The 21903-nt window shown below is 39.3% G+C and overlaps 1 protein-coding gene across 6 annotated transcripts in view; it reads left to right on the top strand.

Moving 5' to 3' along the window:
* The window catches only part of CPNE8 (copine 8), a 63799-nt gene that overhangs the window by 24146 nt on the left and 17750 nt on the right, over window positions 1-21903 (top strand). For 3 of the 6 annotated variants that reach the window (XR_014160509.1, XM_081877971.1, XM_081877973.1), the window contains exons 4-12: window positions 1403-1506; window positions 2872-2911; window positions 3738-3814; window positions 4601-4672; window positions 6553-6616; window positions 9173-9276; window positions 12250-12354; window positions 17050-17091; window positions 17677-17752. Coding sequence is in view for 4 of the 6 variants with exons in the window: in XM_081877971.1 (XP_081734097.1) it covers window positions 1403-1506; window positions 2872-2911; window positions 3738-3814; window positions 4601-4672; window positions 6553-6616; window positions 9173-9276; window positions 12250-12354; window positions 17050-17091; window positions 17677-17752 (684 nt within the window). In the remaining 2 variants the exon portion in view is untranslated. Of the gene's footprint in view, window positions 1-1402; window positions 1507-2871; window positions 2912-3737; window positions 3815-4600; window positions 4673-6552; window positions 6617-9172; window positions 9277-12249; window positions 12355-12734; window positions 12859-17049; window positions 17092-17676; window positions 17753-21903 lie in introns of those variants that run through there. The other 3 variants (XM_081877972.1, XM_081877974.1, XM_081877975.1) reach the window with 3 other exon arrangements.

Raw genomic sequence — 21903 nt, 5'->3', positions numbered from 1 at the left:
TGGAACGCTCTGCCTCATGAGACCAGGGCCCTGCAGGATCTGATTTCTTTCCGCAGGGCCTGTAATACAGAGTTGTTTCGCCTGGCCTTTGGCTTGGAGCCAATTTGATTCCCTCCCTCTCTTTTTTTTTTCTTTTTCTTTTCCTTCTGCGATGAGGCATTTTAATGAGGCATTTTAATATTTTAATGTTTCAATATTTTAATGTTGTGTTTTAATTTTGTTTTAAGTTGTAATCATTTAACTTGTTTTTATTATTGCTTGTTAGCCGCCCTGAGGCCAGCCTTGGCTGGGCAGGGCGGGGTATAAATAATAATAATAATAATAATAATAATAATAATAATAATAATAATTATCTCCTTAAAATGTTGGACTTCATGACTTGTATTGTAGTAACCTCTTAGTCAACGCCATAGCCTTAACCCATACAATATTAGGAATATAGGAAGCTGCCTTAAATAAAGTCAGACAATTGGTCCATCTAGCTTTCTACCCTGATTGACAGCATCTTCCTAGGGTCTTATACAGGGAACATTCCCATTCGTACATGGAGATGCTGCCAATTTAACTTGGAACCCACTGCATGCAAAGATGCTCTATCACTGAGCTGTAGGCCAGCCCTTCCCTGATGTATTGATTTTAGGTTTTAGTAGATGCTCCCATTTAGATTGTTCCTGATTCTGAGCTTCTTGGTTCTTATGGAGAAGATAAACTGTCCACTTTGAAGTCTTCCTTTTAGCAATTAAAGTGTTCTGGGAGATTTAGAAGTTTTGTTTGTATGCTGTTTAAAAACAAAGAAAAGTTAAATGTTGCTAATTGGCACTTTGCTTAGAATCTTAGAGGAAAAGATTGCTTAATAGTGTCTGCTATTTATAACGCCCTGTCCTGCACAAGCTGCCAATTCCAGATTCTGAGCAAATGAGCAGAAATTGTTCTTTCCATCTATTACTAAAGATTTTCCTTAACTGTTCACTTGTTCTGAAGCTTTACATCATGTTTCATGGTTCAAACAATGGTTTAGTTTTTAATTATTTTTATATATAACCTCTGAAAATTTGTATGAGAAATTAATATGATGTATATACCCTGTCTCTGGAAAATGTATAAAATGCAGCGTTTATTGCAGTACTTTACTTCAGGATATCGGCTGCATATTTTGGAAAATGGTTTGTCTGTTTGATTTCTGTTTGGCACCTCTCAAGATATTGTAAACAAATATTGCATGATGGATCCTGAGATCTTAAGTAAAATAAATATTGGTGAAAATTACATTCATTGGGTGTTGAATATTCTCAGGCTAGGAGCTGCTTTTAGCTAGGTCTCTTTCCCTGCCAAATGTGTGTGCGTATGTACTTAACATACGTAGTTTTTATTGATGTACTTTCCACAACATCTTATTTTACAGTTTGGGAGAACTGAAGTAATTGACAATACTTTGAACCCAGATTTTGTGAGAAAATTTATATTGGATTACTTTTTTGAAGAGAGACAGAACCTGCGATTTGACTTGTAAGTTTATTTCTATACTTTGGGGTTTGATTATATTATGACAGTATATTTCATCTACAAGAATAGTTAATAAAGTGGAATTTTAAAACATTTTGACATTAGTTTGTATCTTAATGTAGTGGTAAAACATGTTTCCAGTCAGTTCACTACAGCAAACTATGTTGTTTCAAATTCAGCTAATGGATCTACAGTTTTTATTGGTATAATTATTATTTTACACTATGGTTACTAAACCCGGTCAGCTTTGAGGAAACTTTTAGCAACCTTGTTAAAACACTTTTTCCAGATTGCCCACCCACCCGTTAGGCCTCACCAGCACTATAACTGAAGACTTTTGTTGAAGCCTCTGCTTCAAGTTCTGCTGACCTATTTAAGTGCAGGTCTGTTTTTGCTGTTATTTTTCCTGGAATCTTCCCCTGGCTCTCCTACCAGACATTTCCTGCTAGCATTCCAAACAGCACATCACTTCTTCTCCATCAGTGCTGTAGAAAGGTTCTCCACTTGTCTCTTCAGCCTAAGGCAAGTGATTCATCTATCCTAGCAATCCTCTGGCCACCAAACCACTCTGCCATCCTTTCAGGTCTTCTTTCTTCCTCCTTGATCCTCTTCCACTTATTTTGCCTTCTCCTGGCTGTCCATCACAATTTCCAGTTGTGGACCTTCCAGCCACATAGCCAGCTTCTAGCCATATATACACTTATTCTGGCCACTCTAGTCCAGCCCCAGCCAAATTCAAAACTTGTACCCATCAATCAGAACATACGGAACTTCTGTTCTTTTGCATACTGAGAGTTCCATCTCCACTCCCAACCCAAGAATTAAGGGTTAAAGTTCTGCATTGACAGTTAAATCAACGTTCACCTGAACAGACAGAGAGTTCCGCCATCATACGCATTACAATGTACAGTGGTGCCCCGCAAGACGAATGCCTCGCAAGATGGAAAACCAGCTAGACGAAAGGGTTTTCCGTTTTGGAGGCGCTTCGCAAAACGAATATCCTATGGGCTTGCTTCGCAAGACAAAAATGTCTTCCGAGTTCCTGCGGGTTTTTTTTCTTCCCCCCGCCCCCTTTTTCTAAGCCACTTATCTGCTTATCCGATAAGCCGCTAAAAGCCGCTAATAGTGCTAATCCGCTAAGCCGTCAATGGGCTTGCTTCACAAGACGAAAAAACCGCTAGACAAAGAGACTCGTGGAACGGATTCTTTTCGTCTTGCGAGACACCACTGTACATTACAATGCAAATGATGGAAAGATTACACGATACCTGCTAAAACCCAGTTTTAACCAGCAAGATTACTTCATTGTTATACATGGGTATTTGAGTTTATAAGTAGATTAAAATATGTTGTTCTTTTTCACTTTAGGTATGATGTGGATTCAAAGAGTCCAAATTTATCGAAACATGTAAGCGCTACTTTATTTTAACCCTAAGTGTTTCCATATCTCATGTACACATTTTATATATTTTAAGCTCTAATTATCCCTGACTGTAATTTTTGCATCTCATTTTGGCATCTCATTGCCATTTAACTCCCACCTTACAATTTTGTCCTTTATATACATGCCACTTACGATTTCACTTCATGCATCTGATGAAGTGAGCTTGAGTCCATGAAAGCTTATTACCATCTGTTAGTCTTTAAGATACTACAGTGTGCTCTAAATATTTTTGCTGCAATATGCTAACAAAAGTGGACAACATTCAAGACAGTTGTCAATCTTCCCATGGGTGGACATCAGCACCATTGTTTGTTCCACAACCACCATCAACAGGGTGGCCTCAGGAGGAAGTTAGCTGGTATTCCCAGCCCCTGCTAAACTCAGGAAATTATAAGTTTGCTCAAATTCTGACCCTTCACTGAACGTAGAGATTATGGAGAGTCTGTCCCCCAATATCCACACCAGTACATGAAGAAGAAAGAAACATTTTCCTCCTGCACTTCTCACAATTTTTGTTGTTGCAGCTTATCATAGTTAAGATAGTTCTAGATCCAGACAGCGTGACAAACTTTGGTTCATGAAAAGCAAAAGTTCCAAACTTGCCCAGGTTAAGGGGCAATGCTCACTTAAGCATATTCCTCTAATTAGGAACCATAATTGATCAATGTGTCCAAATAAAGCCTTTAATTCTATCTAAATACTGCATTTCTCATATCCATAAGCTTACTAAGTGAAAAGTGGGGCTGGGGCTGTGGGACTTAGCGTTATCATTTTCATAATAATTTTTCAGGACTTCTTGGGACAAGTTTTCTGTACGCTTGGAGAGATTGTTGGATCGCAAGGAAGCAGATTAGAAAAGTCAATCATGTAAGTGTATTCTTTTCAAAGAAACTGATGCTAAACTTCCTATATCCTTCCCACTAGCTTCTGATCCTGCCTTTGGGTCTGGCAAATCCTTGTGTTCTCTGGTATTCGACAAATAAAAATTCTAGGCAGGGAATACTGTCAAGGCATGTCATTTTTTATTCACTGTTGTGTGTTCTGAATTTGTGTGGTGCTGTTTTAAAGTACATTATAGCACTGTCTTCAATTCAGGTGAATTGCTTTTTCATCATTCCATCATTATATAGCCTGAAATTGTAGCCACCATAAAAATCAAGATAATTAGTTCTATCAATAGGAAATTTGACATGGAAAATCCACTTTTTTTGAGGTATAATCTAATCAAATTACACCATTTATGAACTTGGCTTGTTTCAACAAACCATAGTTAAGATTAACTGCAGTTGGTCTGATTTCAGAATAGAATGACAAGCTGCAGTCAATCTAACACAGAAGCAAAAGCTTATGATCTCTTCCTTGCAGCCATATCTAAGCAGCAAACAGTGAGGGGAGCTTGTGAGCTGAAGGCTTATTGTTGGTGATTCTCATGACTCAAAACTATGGGGTTAACATTCCATCCAAGCTAGACCATCGGCTGCCAACTTTTTTTCCTCTTGCCTAAAACATAATTATGTAAAGAATTCAACAACATTGCAAAAATATGCATTTAGCTACCTCAGTAAAACTCCATTATATAGTCTTGTAACAAGTTCCCATTTTAAATCAGTCACTGAACTAAAGGCAATATTAAAACTCGCATCTGTTTGGCAGATTGAAGCTTCCCTGGTGGAACCTGCTTTCCAAAGCAAAAATGGCCATTGGCGGCGCAAGCGGTCTGCAGAAGTGTGTATTTGTAGATGGGGGAAAGGAAGCTCCTGTGTGTGTTTGCATGTGGCTGCATAGTGCTGCATGTGTTTGCATTTCCCTAAAATGACTCTCTGGGAGCGACGCAGCATTGTGACATAGCTTTGTTCCCATTGGGACATTTTATAAGAATTAAGAAAGCTGATTGCATTAAGAATTACATCTGTGCCACCTCTTGAAGCAGCAGTGAAACTTTTTATAAGAAAGGGAGAGAGAAAATTTAAAACTCCTGCCACTTCATCTTATAGTAACCCTTCCTGCTCCCTATGAAATTAACTAGGAATTTTATCCCCTTCCCCAAAGCCTGTTAAATAAACCTCCACCCGCCACTTCCATGAGAGGTTAATGGCTTTGTGAAAATAGAGGGCATTTCTGGCCCAGCTTTGGGCATGCTCCTTTGGATGGTGCTGTACATATTTGCATAGTGTTTTTGTGTGACATGCTTTTTTGCATGTTGCTGCATATTCTCCTCTGTTTGCATGTGACACGCTGCTATATGTAGCTATGTGAGTGCCACAATCCTGCAAATCTTTGCATGTAGTTTGCTGCTCTGTGGGTGTTGTGCTGCTGTGCCTGTTTGTTTGAGGCATTTTCCTGCATGAATTTGTGTGTCCTGTGTTGCAGACCTTTTTTGCATGTGGAATACTGCTTCATGTTACTATATGTGCTTGTATGTAGAATACTACTAAGTGTATTTGCAGGTGATATGCCACTGTGTGTGTAGAATTACTACGCCTGTTTACATTTGATGTGCTTTTGCATGTGTGTGCATGGAGTGTGCAGTCGTGTGCGGCGTACTTTACATGGGCCATGCTTAATAGGTAGTATACTCCTGAGTGTGTAATGTGATGCTATTTGCATGTGATGTGCCTTTTCATAGCTGTTTGTGTTTGAGAGAGCGAGTGAGTGAGTGGAGCAGCCCTGACTTCACAATATTTTCTGTCTTGCCTTTGCCAGCTTCCTTTAACATTCTGCTTTACAACTCTTTTGATACTTCCTCCCTATTCACTTGATTTGCGCTCTGTAACAATGGACTATATTGCAGGGTTGGTAAAAGCCACTTTGCCAGCTATAGCCCCTCTCCCCCCACTGGAGCTAAACCTCAGTGCACTACATTGTCTGGCTTTGGGGGACAAACTGTGAAGGTGATAAAAGCAGGAATAATGTGCAGGCGACAGTAAAAATGGCCTTAACTTACAGATTACTCAGATGTATGAAACATTTCCTGTATTTTCACATAGTATAAATGCTGAGTATTACAGGCTAAAAAGCCAAGTTTAATCTTTTAATTTAGTTTTGTGCTCCCCAGTTATGTGAATTTTCTGGAAAATATATATAGGAAATTTTTCTGATGCCCTAGAAAGTGATCTAATTTAGCATGTTTATTTTACTTATTTAGTAAACAAAGCTGAAAATGTTGAATCTGTCAAGCATGCCTAATATTTATTTGCAGTTGACACCAATTTGTTGTTACTAATGAATGAGAGATATGGAATTTTTTTGGTGGAAAAATAATGCACCAAAAAAAATTCCCTCATCACTGATAATCTCACATTTTGTGTTGGCTTGCAACATAACATCCATAAACCAATATTTCCCTTGGTCTTTTAGCCCCAATCATAATCCTCTGCATGTTGTGGGAACACCAGAAGTAAAGACACTATGGTGCAGTGATACACTGATCCTCTACTTTCCCTATTAGTTAAGGAGAATGGCATATATTAGTACCAAAGGACTATATATGAGAGCTTGCTCAGGTTGATGGATGGAGAATGCAGAGAGGGAACTCTGGAGAGGAATGAACTGGTGAGTTTGAAATCCTTGTATTTAATTGCTATTACAATGTTGTTTTGTTACAGAGGAATTCCTGGGAAGAAATGTGGCACGATAATAATGACAGCAGAGGAGCTCAACTGTTGCCGGGTAAGTTAATATTTTGGGGTTTTATTGCCAAAGTATATTGTTTGTCTCCTAGTTAGCATAGAGTACAATTCAAAGTATTGGTGCTGACCTATCAAGCCATAAATGGCCTCAGTCCAGTCCAGTATACCTGAAGGAGTGTCTCCACTCCCTCATCTCACACTGAGATCTAGCACCGAGGGCCTTCTGGTCGTTCCCTCAATGCGAGAAGTGCAGCTGCAAGGAACCAGGCAGAGGGTCTTCTTGGTAGGGGCATTCACCCTCTGGAACGCCCTCCCATCAGATGCCAAGGAGATAAGTAACTATACAAGCTTTAGAAGACATCTGATGGCAACCCTGCATAGGGAAGTTTTAAAATGTTTAATTATGTTTTTATGTATGTTGGAAGCTGCCCAGAGTGACTAGGGCAACCCAGTCAGATGGGCAGATTACCGTTGTTGTTGTTGTTGTTGTTGTTGTTGTTGTTAGGGTACAGTTGTTGTTGTTGTTGTTAGGGTACAGTTGTTGTTATATTAAATCCATGTGTATATTGCTAGCTATTGCATGCTAATACAGTGGTATCTCGGGTTACAGACGCTTCAGGTTAGAGACTCCGCTATCCCAGAAATAGTACCTCAGCTTAAGAACTTTGCTTCAGGATGAGAACAGAAATCGCGCAGCGGCAACCGCGATTAGCTAAAGTCGTACCTCAGGTTAAGAACAGTTTCAGGTTAAGAACGGACCTCCAGAACGAATTAAGTTCTTAACCCGAGGTACCACTATAATCAGACTTTGAAGAGTAGACATCTTGGCATTTGCTATAGAAGTAGAGCTAATCTTATGCTGGTTTAAATAATTAAATCTATTTAGGAGCAACAAAGGACGCAGCCTTATACCAAGTCAGACCATATATCTCAGTAATACTGTCAAACCTCGGTTGTCAAACATAATCCGTTCCGGAAGACCCTTCACCTTCTGAAATGTTTGACAACCGAGGCATGGCTTCTGATTGGCTGCAAGAGCTTCTTGCACTCAACCAGAAGCCGCGTTGGACGTTCAGGTTCCGAAAAGCTTACGAAAACCGGAGCATTTACTTGTGGGTTTTCGGCATTCGGGGGCCAAAAGGTGCAAAAATGGAGCCATTCGAGAACTGAGATTTGACTGTATTGACACTGATTGGCAGTGGCTCTCCAGGGTTTCAGACAGGAGTCTTTGCCAGCCCTACATGAAGATACCACAGATTGAACCTGGGTTATTTTGCATGCAGAACATGTCCTATCTACCACTGAGCTGCAGCTCCTCCTCAAGGAATATTTTGTGTTGATGCATAGTCACAGTTTTTATTAGTCTTAAAATTTAACAGGACTGCAGTTTATCATTGTTAAACCAAGTATGTATGCATGGATGCTGGAGCTAAATGCAAGACTCATTGTAATAAAATGGCTACCACATGTAGATAGGTCAAAATCTACATGCTTTTCTTCACGAGTATCTGCTTTCCATGTGGATCATTCAGGACCATTTGTTTTGCCTCTGCAATGTTGTAACAGTGTGAAGAAAACAACATGGTAGTCACATACCAAGTTCCCGGTCCTGAATGGCTTGTCACGTAGAATCAGCAGCCAGTGGATGCAGTTCAAATAGCCTTCAACGTATTAAATTTGTGTCTGAGGTACACCAGAGAACATATGAACTCACATAAGCAAAACACCTCCCTATACATAAAAACATGTCAGAAAATAGTTGCTTTATTAATTCTTTTGTTCCCTTTCTATTTATTTATTTCAGCGATTTATATACCATTTAAAGCTGTGGTTTCTAAGTGGTATTTTTTCTGTTGCTACAGTTTTGTGACATTTTATGCTATTGTATTTACAGTGGTACCTCAGGTTACATACGCTTCAGGTTACATACACTTCAGGTTACAGACTCTGCAAACCCAGAAATAGTTCTTCAGGTTAAGAACTTTCCTTCAGGATGAGAACAGAAATCGGGCTCTGGCAGCGTGGCAGCAGCAGGAGGCCCCATTAGCTAAAGTGGTGCTTCAGGTTAAGTACGGTTTCAGGTTAAGAACGGACCTCTGGAACGAATTAAGTACTTAACCCGAAGTACCACTGTATTTTATATATTTTTTAAATTAACTATTATTGGAGGTTGTCAAAGAGCAGAATGAAGAACAAATAAAGAATATTTCTTGTTGCAGAACTAATATGAATTCTAACATGATATTTGGGTAATTGCAGTGGGAGAAGGAACAAGAAATCCTTGCTATCTCTTAATTTGTAATTGAAATTTTGTTACAGTATAGCTTCAGAAGCCTAAAATTATGAATAATTTGATTAAAATATTTGATATGATGTGTGTGACACAAATAATGACTCAAAATTCATGACTGTGTTCCCATCTTGGTAGCAAATGAAAAGAAAACCAAAAATTACTTTGTAGTGCCTCTTTTTTTGGTTAGTAAAATGAAAGCAATGTAAACTTGATGCCTAATACTTATGCAGTTTTTAATCAGTGTAAATAGTATGCTTGGTATAAATTATATACTTAATTTGTGTTATACTCTTCTATTATTAGGATGCTGTACTGATGCAGTTTTGTGCTAACAAATTGGACAAGAAAGATTTCTTTGGGAAATCTGATCCCTTCCTGGTATTTTTTCGCAGCAATGAAGATGGCAGGTAGATACTCTTATTTTCTTCTATTAAACATGAAGTGTTGTAAGTTCTAGGGGTTGACCAGGGGATTTTGTGTGTAGTGTATTAAAAGTTTCTATTTCACAGTGCACTTGTCTTATTTTTTCTAGACTTACAAACCTCTTGTTTCAAAATACAACTCACAATTACACTGATGAGGAGAGAATGTGTATTTCCTCCATATGCCTGCTTCAATAGCTTTTTAAACAAACCAACAATATTTCATATTTATGCAATTTTTCAAATGTGGTCTTGCTCAAAAAAATATAAATCAGTAACAGATGCTTATAATGAATAACAGTGATTTGGGTATCTAGGTTTCTTAGATAAGTCTAGGTTTCTTAACTTTTCAACTAAAAAAAATCCTGAACTGAGGGGAATAAACAGCTGGAGTGGTTAAAAACCATATTTACAGTTTCAGCAGTCTTGTATCTTTAGAGTGTTGTTGATTAGAAATTGAAACAGTCCAGTGCTCTAGGGAACTCTTTGCGCAAGCACCTCTGTGCATTAAATATGCCTATACAGTGGTGCCTCGCAAGACGAAATTAATCCGTTCCGCGAGTCTCTTCGTCTAGCGGTTTTCTCGTCTTGCGAAGCACGGCTATTAGCGGCTTTAAGAAAAAGGAAAAAAACTCGCAAGACGTTTCGTCTTGCGAAGCAAGCCCATAGGGAAATTCGTCTTGCGGAACGACTCAAAAAACGGCAAACTCTTTCGTCTAGCGAGTTTTTCGTCTTGTGAGGCATTCGTCTTTCGGGGCACCACTGTATTGCCTATTTTAGTGGGTTGGTACTGGAACAATGAGTAAGATACTGGTTTCATGCAAGAGCAATCAACATATTGAAAAGGGTAAACTAGTAATCATTATATACTTGGACTTCCAAAATACTTTTGGCATAAGATGGTGAGCCAGTAATTGTTTATGGAAAAGGAGACAGAGTTACACAGAGTTCTCATGACAGAGGAAAGTGGGCAGTGCTCCCCATATCTGGTACGGGTCTGGTGCTATTTAATATTTTTTGTTAATGATCCAGAATTTTGGGTTTGTAATAAGGCAGATTAGTTTGCAGACGACATGCTTCAGCATGCTAACAACATGCTAACAACACTATGTTCTGGAAGATTTTTGGTTACTTACTCATTTATAGCAGGGGTGGCTAACCTTTGGGTCTCTAGATGTTGGACAACAATTCCCATCAGCCACAACATTTTTTGGGAGGGACAAATGTTAGCCACCCCTGACTTGCAGCCATGGACAAATCACTTTTCTCTCTGCCTTGATAGTATCCAAGTATATATATAGTTGCTATACATCAGATGGCGGTGAGATGGAGAAAACTGTAAAAGAACCTATTGAAAGTTGCTTGTGGCAACACTGCTTTGTGACGGCATGTGCATCTTCATTTGCATCAGTTGGAATCCCTTCTCTGGTTGGGTATGATCTCATCTGGGGACAAGGCAGGAGAGAAAAGACTTGGTGTGTGCATCTTCATCTCCACTTGGGAATCTGCAATGATGAAAAACGAGACCAATCATATTTTCATCCCTCATGATTTACTATTGGCATCCATTTTGTCTGGAGTCATCATAGTAAGCCATAAGCTATGGTTTTCTGTGAAGGAGCAGCACACAAGTGCATGCTGCTGAATTGCTCCCCTTTTGTTCCTCCCTTGTAGAGCCAGAAGCGACAAATAGCAAGTCTTGGCTTAGTTGCAACGTGTGAACCAACACTCAGGGTTTGTTTCTGACCAAACTGTAATGTTAAACCAAGGTTTGTTCTTTGCTTACTGATCCTGGCAATTAGGAGAAGCAAATTGTGAGTGTGGTCCACATGCTGCTTGTTCACACAATGGAGCCATTGTAAAGAGGAAGACCCAGTGAGCTGTAACAAGGCTTATTCAAGATCACTTAACCCGAAGTAGTTAGATACTTATACCTTTTAATCATCATGTCGTGCTCATAATCACCGTGGTTTTTCCATAGTTTCATATGTGCTTATACGGATGATATGGGATTCTACTCTTGGGTTAGTGATTGTGAGCACAGAACCAGAAATGGTGAGTTTTTGGTACCAGATCTAGGTGTTTGCGTCGGGTCACCAGTTGCCATTGGCTGGAGCATATTTTCACTATTTAGAACAGGCTTCTCCTGTGGCTCTGCCCTTTGATTTCCAGCAGGGTGAGGGAAGAGGAAACCTGGGAACTCCAATCCTCACAGACCATTGTGCATGGGAGTAGACAAGGCACCAGACATACCCTGAAATCCTTAACAGGCAGCTTTCTGAGCGTTGCAGAATGAGAAAGCAACAGACATACAAACCTTGGAGTCAGAGAGCATCATGTTAACCATTCCTGGTCTAGAAGCTTCTTACTGTTGTCGACAATTAAAATATTGATATTCTCTGTGTTTAGAAATATACCAGTATGAGAGAAGGTCAGTAAACAGCACCATAGCTGTTGCATCCTGGGGCAAAGGAGACCACTTGTCTTGAGGCTTTTGTTCTGTCTTCAGAGAGGTAGGAAAAAAATTCAGGCACCTCGTCCCTGCTTTAATCCTAAACGGCAACATCTAATAATCAAGAACTCTTGCTACAAAACATAGTAAGGGAAGGAGTCTGAATATTTTCTTCCTCGCATGTGAAGTGGTACAACAGCCTCATCAAAGCCCCCTCCTCTGCTTGCCAGAGTTCCTTCTCCACTTCCTGCTGCTACCCATCATGTGGGCTCTAGAAAAATAAAAATAAAAAGAAGTGTGGTATAGCTATATGTGTAGATTAATTTGAAAGCTGTTCGCATGACTAAAAATGAAATAGTGCTCATTTTTTTGGAAAAAAATCACATAAATTACAGTGTCTTCCCACTTGGTGGATTTGTTTTCAAAACTATCAAGTTTTGAAAGTATCAAAACTATAAATACCTTTAGATAAGTATTAAAATAAGAAAAGCTTGTTTGTGTTTCAGCTTTACAATCTGCCACAAGACAGAAGTGATAAAGAATACATTAAATCCAGTGTGGCAGGCATTCAAGATATCTGTCAGAGCACTTTGCAATGGAGATTTTGACAGGTAAGAGTTAAACCTTTTGTCTTAAGTAAAGTTTTCAAAGATTGGAGGTTCCTCAATTTAGTTTAATCGTTTTAGAAGGCATAATATCAGTTCAAAACTTTAAGTAAATGTTAACATCACCATCATTCATTTAGTTAAGTGTTCATATCTAAGAGCTACATGGGGTACTATAGTATTTTCAGTATACTAATAGGTACCACTCCCCACAGATGATTGACAAGCAGATAAAAAGCAAACTCTCTGGAAACATGGAGCCACTGTTGCTAGTGCACTAAGAAACTAGTTACTGCTCTTTGTCACTGCAAAGCAAATACTGATGATACTGCTTTTCTCAAGAAAAATTCTTTTTGTTAAAGGTTCCTGGAGGTGTCCTCTTACTCAGAATTTATGGGATAAAAACCAGCCTACAAAGCAACTAACAGAATGTGCTGGTGCTTCCTTCCTTCTTTTTCATAAGTAGCAGTCATCACATGAACATCTAGTGAAACAGAAATGGATGGAAAGGTATCTTCCCCATCTTGGTTACTTCATTCAGTTGTTTTTATAAGTCAGATCACTGAGGTGCTTACAGACATTGCTGAGGCGATCTCTGCCTCAGCTGATCCACCTCGTCTTCTGTCTTTTTCATCTTATGGGCCACATAAGAAACTGAGTGGAAGGCAGACATTTTATAGCAGTCCGATAAGGTTATATCATAACCCAGGCAAATCGAGGCATTCAGAACTAAGCAAACTAAGGAGAATCAGCAGTGGCACTTCTCAGAATGAGTTTCATGCTTGAGTTCTAGAAAACCTAATAGCATTCACCGTCTTTCCTTCATTTTCAAAGGAAAGCCCTTCCCCTTTCAAATTAGAGGGTGATTAGTCATACCAAACTTCAGAACTTTAATGATATAAATTCCCTCTAAGAAATAAATATTTACAAGACAACTTAAATACTTTGGAAAATAACCTTGCTTAATTATCTGACCTCAATATTTGCTTGAAATGGAAATGAAATAGATGCAATTAGGTTAGACGTAACTGTTGAAAGGATTGCACCTTTAGTATTCCAAAACCTTCCAAAGCGTGTTCTCCGATAAATGAGAGCACGTGTTGCGGTGTGGGCCACCGGGCCAGGCCTCTTGTTGCCAGGCAGGTTAATAGTTGTTGCCTGGCATTGTGATTGGATAACCGGGTTGCTGGGGCAAATTGTATGTTGCAAATTGGGTGGGTGGGACCATAGTCTTTAAATATTGGTGCACTCTGGTTTCTCTTTCTCTTTGCAGAGTGCATCGGATCACCCGCCCGCCCGCCCTCTTTTCCGGTTGACCTTGCTTTCCTTGTCATGGGGTCGTCTGCCTTGGCGCAGGGGCCTAGTAGGAATTTTGCCATTTGGTGATTGGCTGTGCCATTTGGTTTTTGCCTACTACTCAGCAAGTCGTCACAACTTGTAAGGTTGCGGCTAGGCATTGGTTATAATATGCTGGTGGTGGAGGGGTCAGGATAGACTGGGCCTGCTCCTCTTATTGCGCTGAAGGGAATTCCGTTAAAGGAATCCTGGGGCTTGCCACGATTTCGTCCAATCCCTGTCATGGGACCAGGGCCGCCCAATCCCTGTCATGGGAATCCTTGTCATAGGACGAGGGCCGGCAAGCTTTCGGGGAGCTGCTGGGGTGAGCGGCGTGGGTCCGACGCTTAGCTCAGATGACCCCCAAGTTTGACTTTCCTTCTACTGGCTACCGATCGGACCTCGGGATGTCAGTTCTGTCCCAGGCGGGGGGACAGATAGTCATAACCAATGTCTAAACAACCACTCACTGATTTTGTATTTTAATAAAGTTGTGGCCAAAATAGTGCCCAAAAACCAAAACTAAATTACAGTGGTACCTCGCAAGACGAATGCCTCGCAAGACGAAAAACGCGCAAGACGAAAGAGTTTTCCGTTTTTTGAGTCGTTCCGCAAGACGAATTTCCCTATGGGCTTGTTTCGCAAGACAAAACGTCTTGTGAATTCTTGCGAGTTTGTTTCCTTTTTCTTAAAGCCGCTAAGCTGCTAATAGCCGCTAAGCCGTTAATAGCCGCTAAGCCGCTAATAGCCGTGCTTCGCAAGACGAAAAAACCGCAAGACGAAGAGACTCGCGGAACGGATTATTTTCGTCTTGCGAGGCACCACTGTACGTGTTACGTGTGAAGTTATTTGAGGGGTGGCCTGGGGACCTACACACGCAACGGGGCCAATTTGTTTGAAGGCAAATTCATTCCCAGCTCTGAATATGGCAGCCATTAAAGAACCACAGCAAGGCTAGTAATCACATAACCTAGAAGAAGAAATGGTAATATAAAACAAGCCCCAAAACATGAATATCAAGTCCCAGGAGGCAAGCAGGAGTGACACCTGTTCCACTCTGAAGCCCTACCCCCATGGACTGGCCTGATTGGCCAGAATTCAAAATTGGGACTGGTGGGAACTCCCACACGGAGATTTCCCAACTGCTGGCTGCCCACCCCAGGACTCAGTAAGCAGCCATTGTAAACATAGTTTGTGCCTGAAAACCCCTGAGCTAACATGACAAATGTTTATGAGTCCACACGATGCTTTGCTACTTAAGAAATTTATATTTACAAGTTAATACCCTCATTTGACTTGGGACTGAGCAGAAAGTCAAAACAGTGTCTAAAATAATTGATTTCTGTGGTTGACAAGGAATTTGGTGAATCTTCAGGAAAAGCACCTTTCCCAATAAGACCATCACAGGACTAGAATAGGCTGCAACTTCTGCTGAAGAGACCTGCAAAGCTGTTGCTGGAATCTTCATACAGCATTATTAGCGTTTTAAGAGGGATGTAATTTTTATTAACAATTCTCATCTGTAATCCAGAAGCATACACACCAGGGAATGCCATATTTTCCATCCTATGTTTGGCTATTGGTATATTCTACCCTTTCATGTGATTGACTGGAGATTTTGCTGTGGCAAGGAATTTGCTCCTGGGGAAAAAAAGTATTTTCTGAGAGTAGATCCAAGAATCCACATGTTTCCTATTACATTTTTTTGGTACTGTGCTCTTTAAGAATACTTTTCTCCTAGTTATTAGGTACACTAGCAGCAGTACTTGTATCTTATTGCTACATCTGCCTGTCAATCGCCCATGGAATGAGAAGTTGTTAGTTTGGATAACTGGACCTACCCTCATAGAAATGTATAGCTAGGGAAAAATCTAAATATGCTGCACTTGCTGTGACAACTTGATTTAGTACTTATTTGTTCTCGAATACAGGCTCCTTAAAGTGCCATTTTCTTACAATTGGAATATGACAAATAATTGTGCCTCTTTAATCTAGATCTTAATACAGTCTGTCCCAACTGTTCTAGACTTATGATGGTTTGGTTCCATGTCCTTCAGATATCTCTGTACCACAAACAAAATTCCTTGAGATGTCCTGAGATACAGGGTGATTCCATGAAATAGAAAAAGCTGTTACTGTCAGAAGAAAATGCATAAAACAGTAATTCAGTAATAGCCAAGAGTCATTTACCATTGACAAGAATAGATATTAAATATTTCAGAGCAAAACTGTAATGCTTAGGAACATAAGTTGCCTTTTACAAAGTCATTCCACTGGTTTATCTACCTCAGTACTGTCTGCTCTGACTGGCAGTGCTCACCCACTAACAGGACGCGGGTGGGCGGTGGTCTAAACCACTGAGCCTCTTGGGCTTGCTGATTGGAAGGTCGGCAGTTTGAATCTGCGCGATGGGATGTGCTCCCGTTGCTCTGTCCCAGCTCCTGCCAACCTAGTAGTTTGAAAGCACGTCAGTGCAAGTAGATAAATAGGTACCACTGCAGCGGGAAGGTAAACAGTGTTTCTGTTCATTCTGGCACTTGTCAAGGTGTCCCATTGTGCCAGAAGCAATTTAGTCATGCTGGCCACATGACCTGGAAATCTGTCTGTGGACAAATGCCAACTTCCTTGACCTGAAAGCAAGATGAGTGCCACAACCCCATAGTGGCCTTTGACTGGACTCAAGCCTCCAGGGGTTATTTACCCACTTACCTTTTGCTCTTCAGAGATGCCAGCTAGAATTGTTTCCCAGTCCCACCTCAGGATACTGTGGATTTAATTTGTGAATTTGGGCTTACAAAACATTTGCTCCATCATGGAGTTATGGCCAGTTGAATTTGCAGTGAAAGTTGTTCCAAATCCTTGGTGTTTATTCTCATTTCCTTGTTTAATGTTTATATATTCAGTGAGTATCCTGATCTGTATTATCTTGTTAACTGTGGAGGAGCAAGGATTCACCATTGTGGCACCAGCACTACAGAACTCCCTTTCCCAGGAATATGCTAGGTTATTCACCTTGCACACTTTTCACAATAAAACCTACCCACGCATTGCTGGGACCTGTTGAGTATAGTGGTTAATTTTTAAATGAATTTTTATTATTGAGGCTTTTAGATGTTATGGTGTGTTGCCTTGAGCACCTATCTGTTAGAAATGCAGCCGGAAATGCTTACAAATAAATTGTATTCTCCTTTGTTTTAATCACTTTTTTTTTTTTTACAAAAAAGGCGTAATCGTGATTATCAATTTAATAATTAGATATGGAAATGAAAAATACAAGTAGTAAAGTACATTACTCATTTATTTCTGTTGACAAGTTTTTTAGCATATGTGTATAGCTTTTTCTGTGTTTTATTTGTTTCTCTTCAGAACAATTAAGATTGAAGTATACGACTGGGATAGAGATGGAAGGTAATTTTTTTATTGCACAGCATTAATTGTTCAAAAGGAATTGTATGGTATACATACTCTTAGACTATTTGGGCAGCTTTTGGAGTTTTCTACCAGTTATTCCTGTGCTTAAAAAGCTTTAATGTAGGAATGTGTGTGCTTGCAGGAAATAACATGAGTCTATCTACTGAGCCACTCCCTTATTGATTGTACACATGGTTACTTTGCAATCTGATGTATACCAAACCCCTTCATTATGCATTTTGACACGGGAGAGGGTTTTTAAAATGCTTTTAACTCCACTTTGTGAAAAAATAACAATGCACATTTTGTGGGGAAATGGTATGTAATCATGTAGATAATGAACCAGATAAGAAATATTTCCTAATGTTTGGGTTTGGTTGATAACAGGAGCCTATTAGTGAATTTCATGGAGCAATGAAAAACTTTCAAATATAAAACAGAGCGCCAAATTGTGGGGCGTTAGACAAATTCCTAAAATGCCTCTTGTACTGGGAAGTGTTAGCTAGCATATTGTTCACACCTCGACCTACAATAACACAGCTTATCCGCTTATCTGAATTTTTGTTTGTTTTTGTTTCCTAGTCATGACTTCATTGGAGAATTCACAACAAGTTATAGGGAGCTATCTAGAGGACAGTCACAGTTTAATGTCTATGAGGTAACAGTAGATTTTTTTATATCCTCAAGTACAGGTAATAAACATCATGAATTGTCTATGTGCCCTTTTTGTAATATGGGCCAGCACTATAAAGTTTAATCACCTATCTTTTAGTAATAGATAGCAGAAAATCTGGAAAAAAGCCATAAGTCCAAGTTTGCGTACACATTTTCTAGAATTGCAGTCAATATATTTGTGGGTTCGTTTTATAAAGATAAACACCATTTTATTATATAACTTGAGTTTTCAACATAGTTATTGAACCAGTATACGTTGTGCAAAGGATAGCTCCCTTGGTAGAGGATGAAACTCTTAATCTCAGAGACATGGGTTCGAGCCCCACATTCCTTTCTGCTGTTCTTTTTAAAATTATTTCCACTGCTTTCTGTTCAATAGCTCAGGTATGAAAGTCAGCCTAGTTGAAAGGAATTGGGGAAGAGATGCTCTTTCCCCCCCCCGTCACCTCTGTACTTCCCACTTCCAAAGGGAGAAAAAGGAAGGGACATTAGTAGTAAGCTAAAAGTGAAATATCTGGCCAATAGGAATGAATGTCTAAGGGTTGAGAGAGACTGAATTATATGACTATGGAGTTTCAAACATGAGGTGTAGCTAAGGAAAGAGGATGGAGGTGTAAAATAGATGTAATTGGTATCAGAGGAACTCTGACCTCTGAAAAGTGTATTTTTAAAATTAAGAAAAGAGCAAAGTGCAATGATGTAAAAACAAGTAAATTTTCGATAGGTGGCAGGCCATCACATGGGTGTTTATTTGCTACCTTTCATCAAGGCAGGAAACGTTTAGAGTTGAGTTTGGCTCCTTCCCGCCCTCATTTGGTCTGTTTTTCTGTGTCATCCAGGGTGGACCTATTCAGCTCAGCTTAGCTTAGCTTTCTGTATTCTGTGGACCTTGCTTTGTAAGTTGTGTGAGTCAATGCAAAAAAGAAGAGATGATAAATGATAATGTTTATAGGCAAAAATTGAAAGATTGCAGAGTGGAAAATAGATTCAAGAAGATACAGATGGGATAAAGGAGGATCAACAAAAATTATATTACAGTAATCAAGCCTCGATGAAGTAAAAGAATAAGCAAGCAGTTTAGCAGTATCATTAGAGATAAAAGAACATATTTTAAAAGTGTTAACCGGTTGATGATATGATACTGAACCTGTCTAGATGTGCAACCGAACTAGATAAGTGTCTGTTTTAAAAAATCACATCCAGTTTCTGGTGTGTGAAGGAGGAGATAGAAACTCTACTAAGAGTTAAAGGAACCAAATAAGAAGCTGAAGGAAGAAACTTAAGAAAATCAATCTCCCAAGAAATTCAACTGAAGAAAGTGAGAAATCATCCAAAAAGAACTAAAGGAAGATATGCAGTGAGATGAGTAATTGAAGATGAGGTAGAATCCGGAACTGAAAAATATAACTCTAAATCACTAACTTGAAAATGAAAATAGCAAAAGAATGCAAAGAGAGGTTGAGAGAGCATCAGAATAAGGGTTTCAGTTTAGAAAGCAGAGTACATACAGTAAATGGATAGAAGACATGAAGCAGAAAAAGATGTATCAAGAGCAGTTAGAATGATAAGGAAGTAAAATGAAATATCAGAATTTAGGAAACCAAGTTTATACAAATATTGCAAAATAATAGTATGGTATCAAAAGTAAAGGAAAGATACGATCACAAGCAAACTGAAAATTTGTGACTTTTTCAGACGGTAAAGGAAAATCATTAATAGAAATTAAAGCAAGGATAGGAATCAGATTGGTTAAAATCCAAAAAGCACATTAGAAAATATGAATTCTAAACAGTGTGCAAGTACAGCCAGCTTCAAGAGTTTAGAAACAAAGGGAAGCAGTTATGGTAGATAGAGAAGGATGTCTCAACAAGAGACATAACCACAGATGACTTCCTCAAAAAGAAAAACTCCAGACATCAAAGAGAATATAAAAACACACAGTGAGAAGAGCAATATAGGGGAGCCATACTAAATGCAGTGCCCCCCAACTCCTGTTATTCCTGACCATTGATCATGCTGGTCAGTGCTGATGGGAGTTGTATTCCAAAACATCTGGGGAGAACAACTTAGGGCAGGAGGTGTCCAGGGTAGGGAATCTTCTGGGGGGATCATACCTGCTGGGCTTTACAGTGGTTCATAGCTGCCAGCAAAGAAGCAGCAGATGGGGTTCAAGATCTCTTGGGAATGTGAATTTAAGGAACAGTAATCCAAGGAAGCTATTCAACTCTTAAAATTTTAAGCAATGGCAAGAGTAGCACAGAACAGATGGCTGTTATTTCATTTTCTATCTGCCCTCCCAGCCACTTCCATCTTCTACCCACCAGACTGGAGGACAACTCTGCAGAACTTATCTATCCCCTGATAGCAAAGCCGACATAAATTCTTTTTTTTTTTTATAAATATTTATTAAAGTTTTTAAATATAAATGCACAAATAATAAACGATCTTACTTCTATCACAACAATTTCATCACTTCTTTGGACTCCCTCACGTCTCCCGCTCCCATTTACATCGTTAAAAATTTTTTCCAAACAAATTATCAACTTGTTTACAATCTCATGTCCACTCATTCAAATATAATCTAGCACTTCTTCCAAAAAATTTTATATTTTCTTTAGTCTCACTTATCATCAAATTTAAATCTAGTTTAGTGGTGGCCAATTTTTTATAATCTAGCATCCTTCTTAACATTCAACCAAATTACAATGTTTTTGTAGATACATCTTGAATTTCTCCCAGTCTTCCTCCATCTTCTCTTCTCCCAGATCACGGATTCTGCCAGTCATCTCGGCCAGTTGCGTATAGTCCATCAGCTGCATCTGCCACTCTTCCAGTGTGGGTAGATCTTGAGTTTTCCAGTTTTTTGCGATGAGAATCCTTGCTGCCGTTGTTGCATACATAAAAAATGTTCGATCCTTCTTTAACACCTTCTGGCCGACAATACCCAGAAGGAAGGCCTCTGGTTTCTTTGTGAAGGTATACTTAAATACCTTTTTCAGCTCATTATATATCATTTCCCAGAAGACCTTCACCTTAGGGCATGTCCACCAGAGGTGAAAGAATGTTCCTTCATTTTCTTTACATTTCCAACATTTATTATCAGACAAATGGTATATTTTGGCAAGTTTAACTGGGGTCATGTACCATCTATATATCATTTTCATTACATTTTCCTTCAGAGTATTACATGCGGTGAAGTTCAGCCCAGTGGTCCACAACCTTTCCCAGTCCTCAAACATAATGTTATGCCCAATGTCCTGTGCCCATTTTATCATAGCCGATTTAACCATTTCGTCTTGTGTATTCCATTCTAGCAGCAAGTTATACATTCTAGATAGTACCTTGGTCTTTGGTTCTAACAATTCTGTTTCTAACTTCGATTTCTCCACCTGGAACCCTAACTTTTTGTCATTTTTAAAAACTTCTTTAATCTGAGCATAATGTAACCAGTCTCGCACCTTATCCTTCATTTTCTCCAAACTCTGCAATTTCCAATTGTCTCCATCTTTTTCTAATATTTCCAAATATTTTGGCCATTTGGCCTCCATATTGGGTCTTTTTCAGGCCTTAGCCTCCAGAGGTGAAAGCCACCTTGGGGTTTTATTTTCCAATAAGTCTTTATATTTTGTCCAGACATTAAACACTGCTTTCCTGACAATATGGTTCTTAAAGGCCTTATTGATCTTAACTTTGTCATACCATAAGTATGCATGCCAACCAAAAGCATTGTTAAAACCTTCCAGGTCCAGTACGTCAGTGTCTTCGAGAAGTAGCCAGTCTTTTAGCCAGCAGAAAGCTGCGGCTTCATAGTACAACTTTAAGTCCGGCAGGGCAAAGCCCCCTCTTTCTTTCGCATCTGTTAATATCTTAAACTTAATTCTGGGCTTTTTGCCCTGCCAGACAAATTTAGATATATCTTTCTGCCACTTCCGGAAGCACTCCGTTTTGTCCACAATCTGTAATGTTTGAAACAAAAACAACATTTTTGGCAATACATTCATCTTAATAGCAGCAATTCGGCCTAACAAAGAAAGCTTCAATTTTGTCCAACTATCCAAGTCTCTCTTAATTTCAGACCAACATTTTTCATAGTTATCCTTGAATAGACTCAGGTTTTTTGCTGTTATGTTTACC

This window comes from Podarcis erhardii (assembly GCF_964252035.2).
Source record: "Podarcis erhardii genome assembly, chromosome: 10".
In the NCBI taxonomy this organism is placed as follows: domain Eukaryota; kingdom Metazoa; phylum Chordata; class Lepidosauria; order Squamata; family Lacertidae; genus Podarcis; species Podarcis erhardii.
Note: the sequence above shows the minus strand (reverse complement) of the source record. Positions and strands in the feature narration are given on the sequence as shown.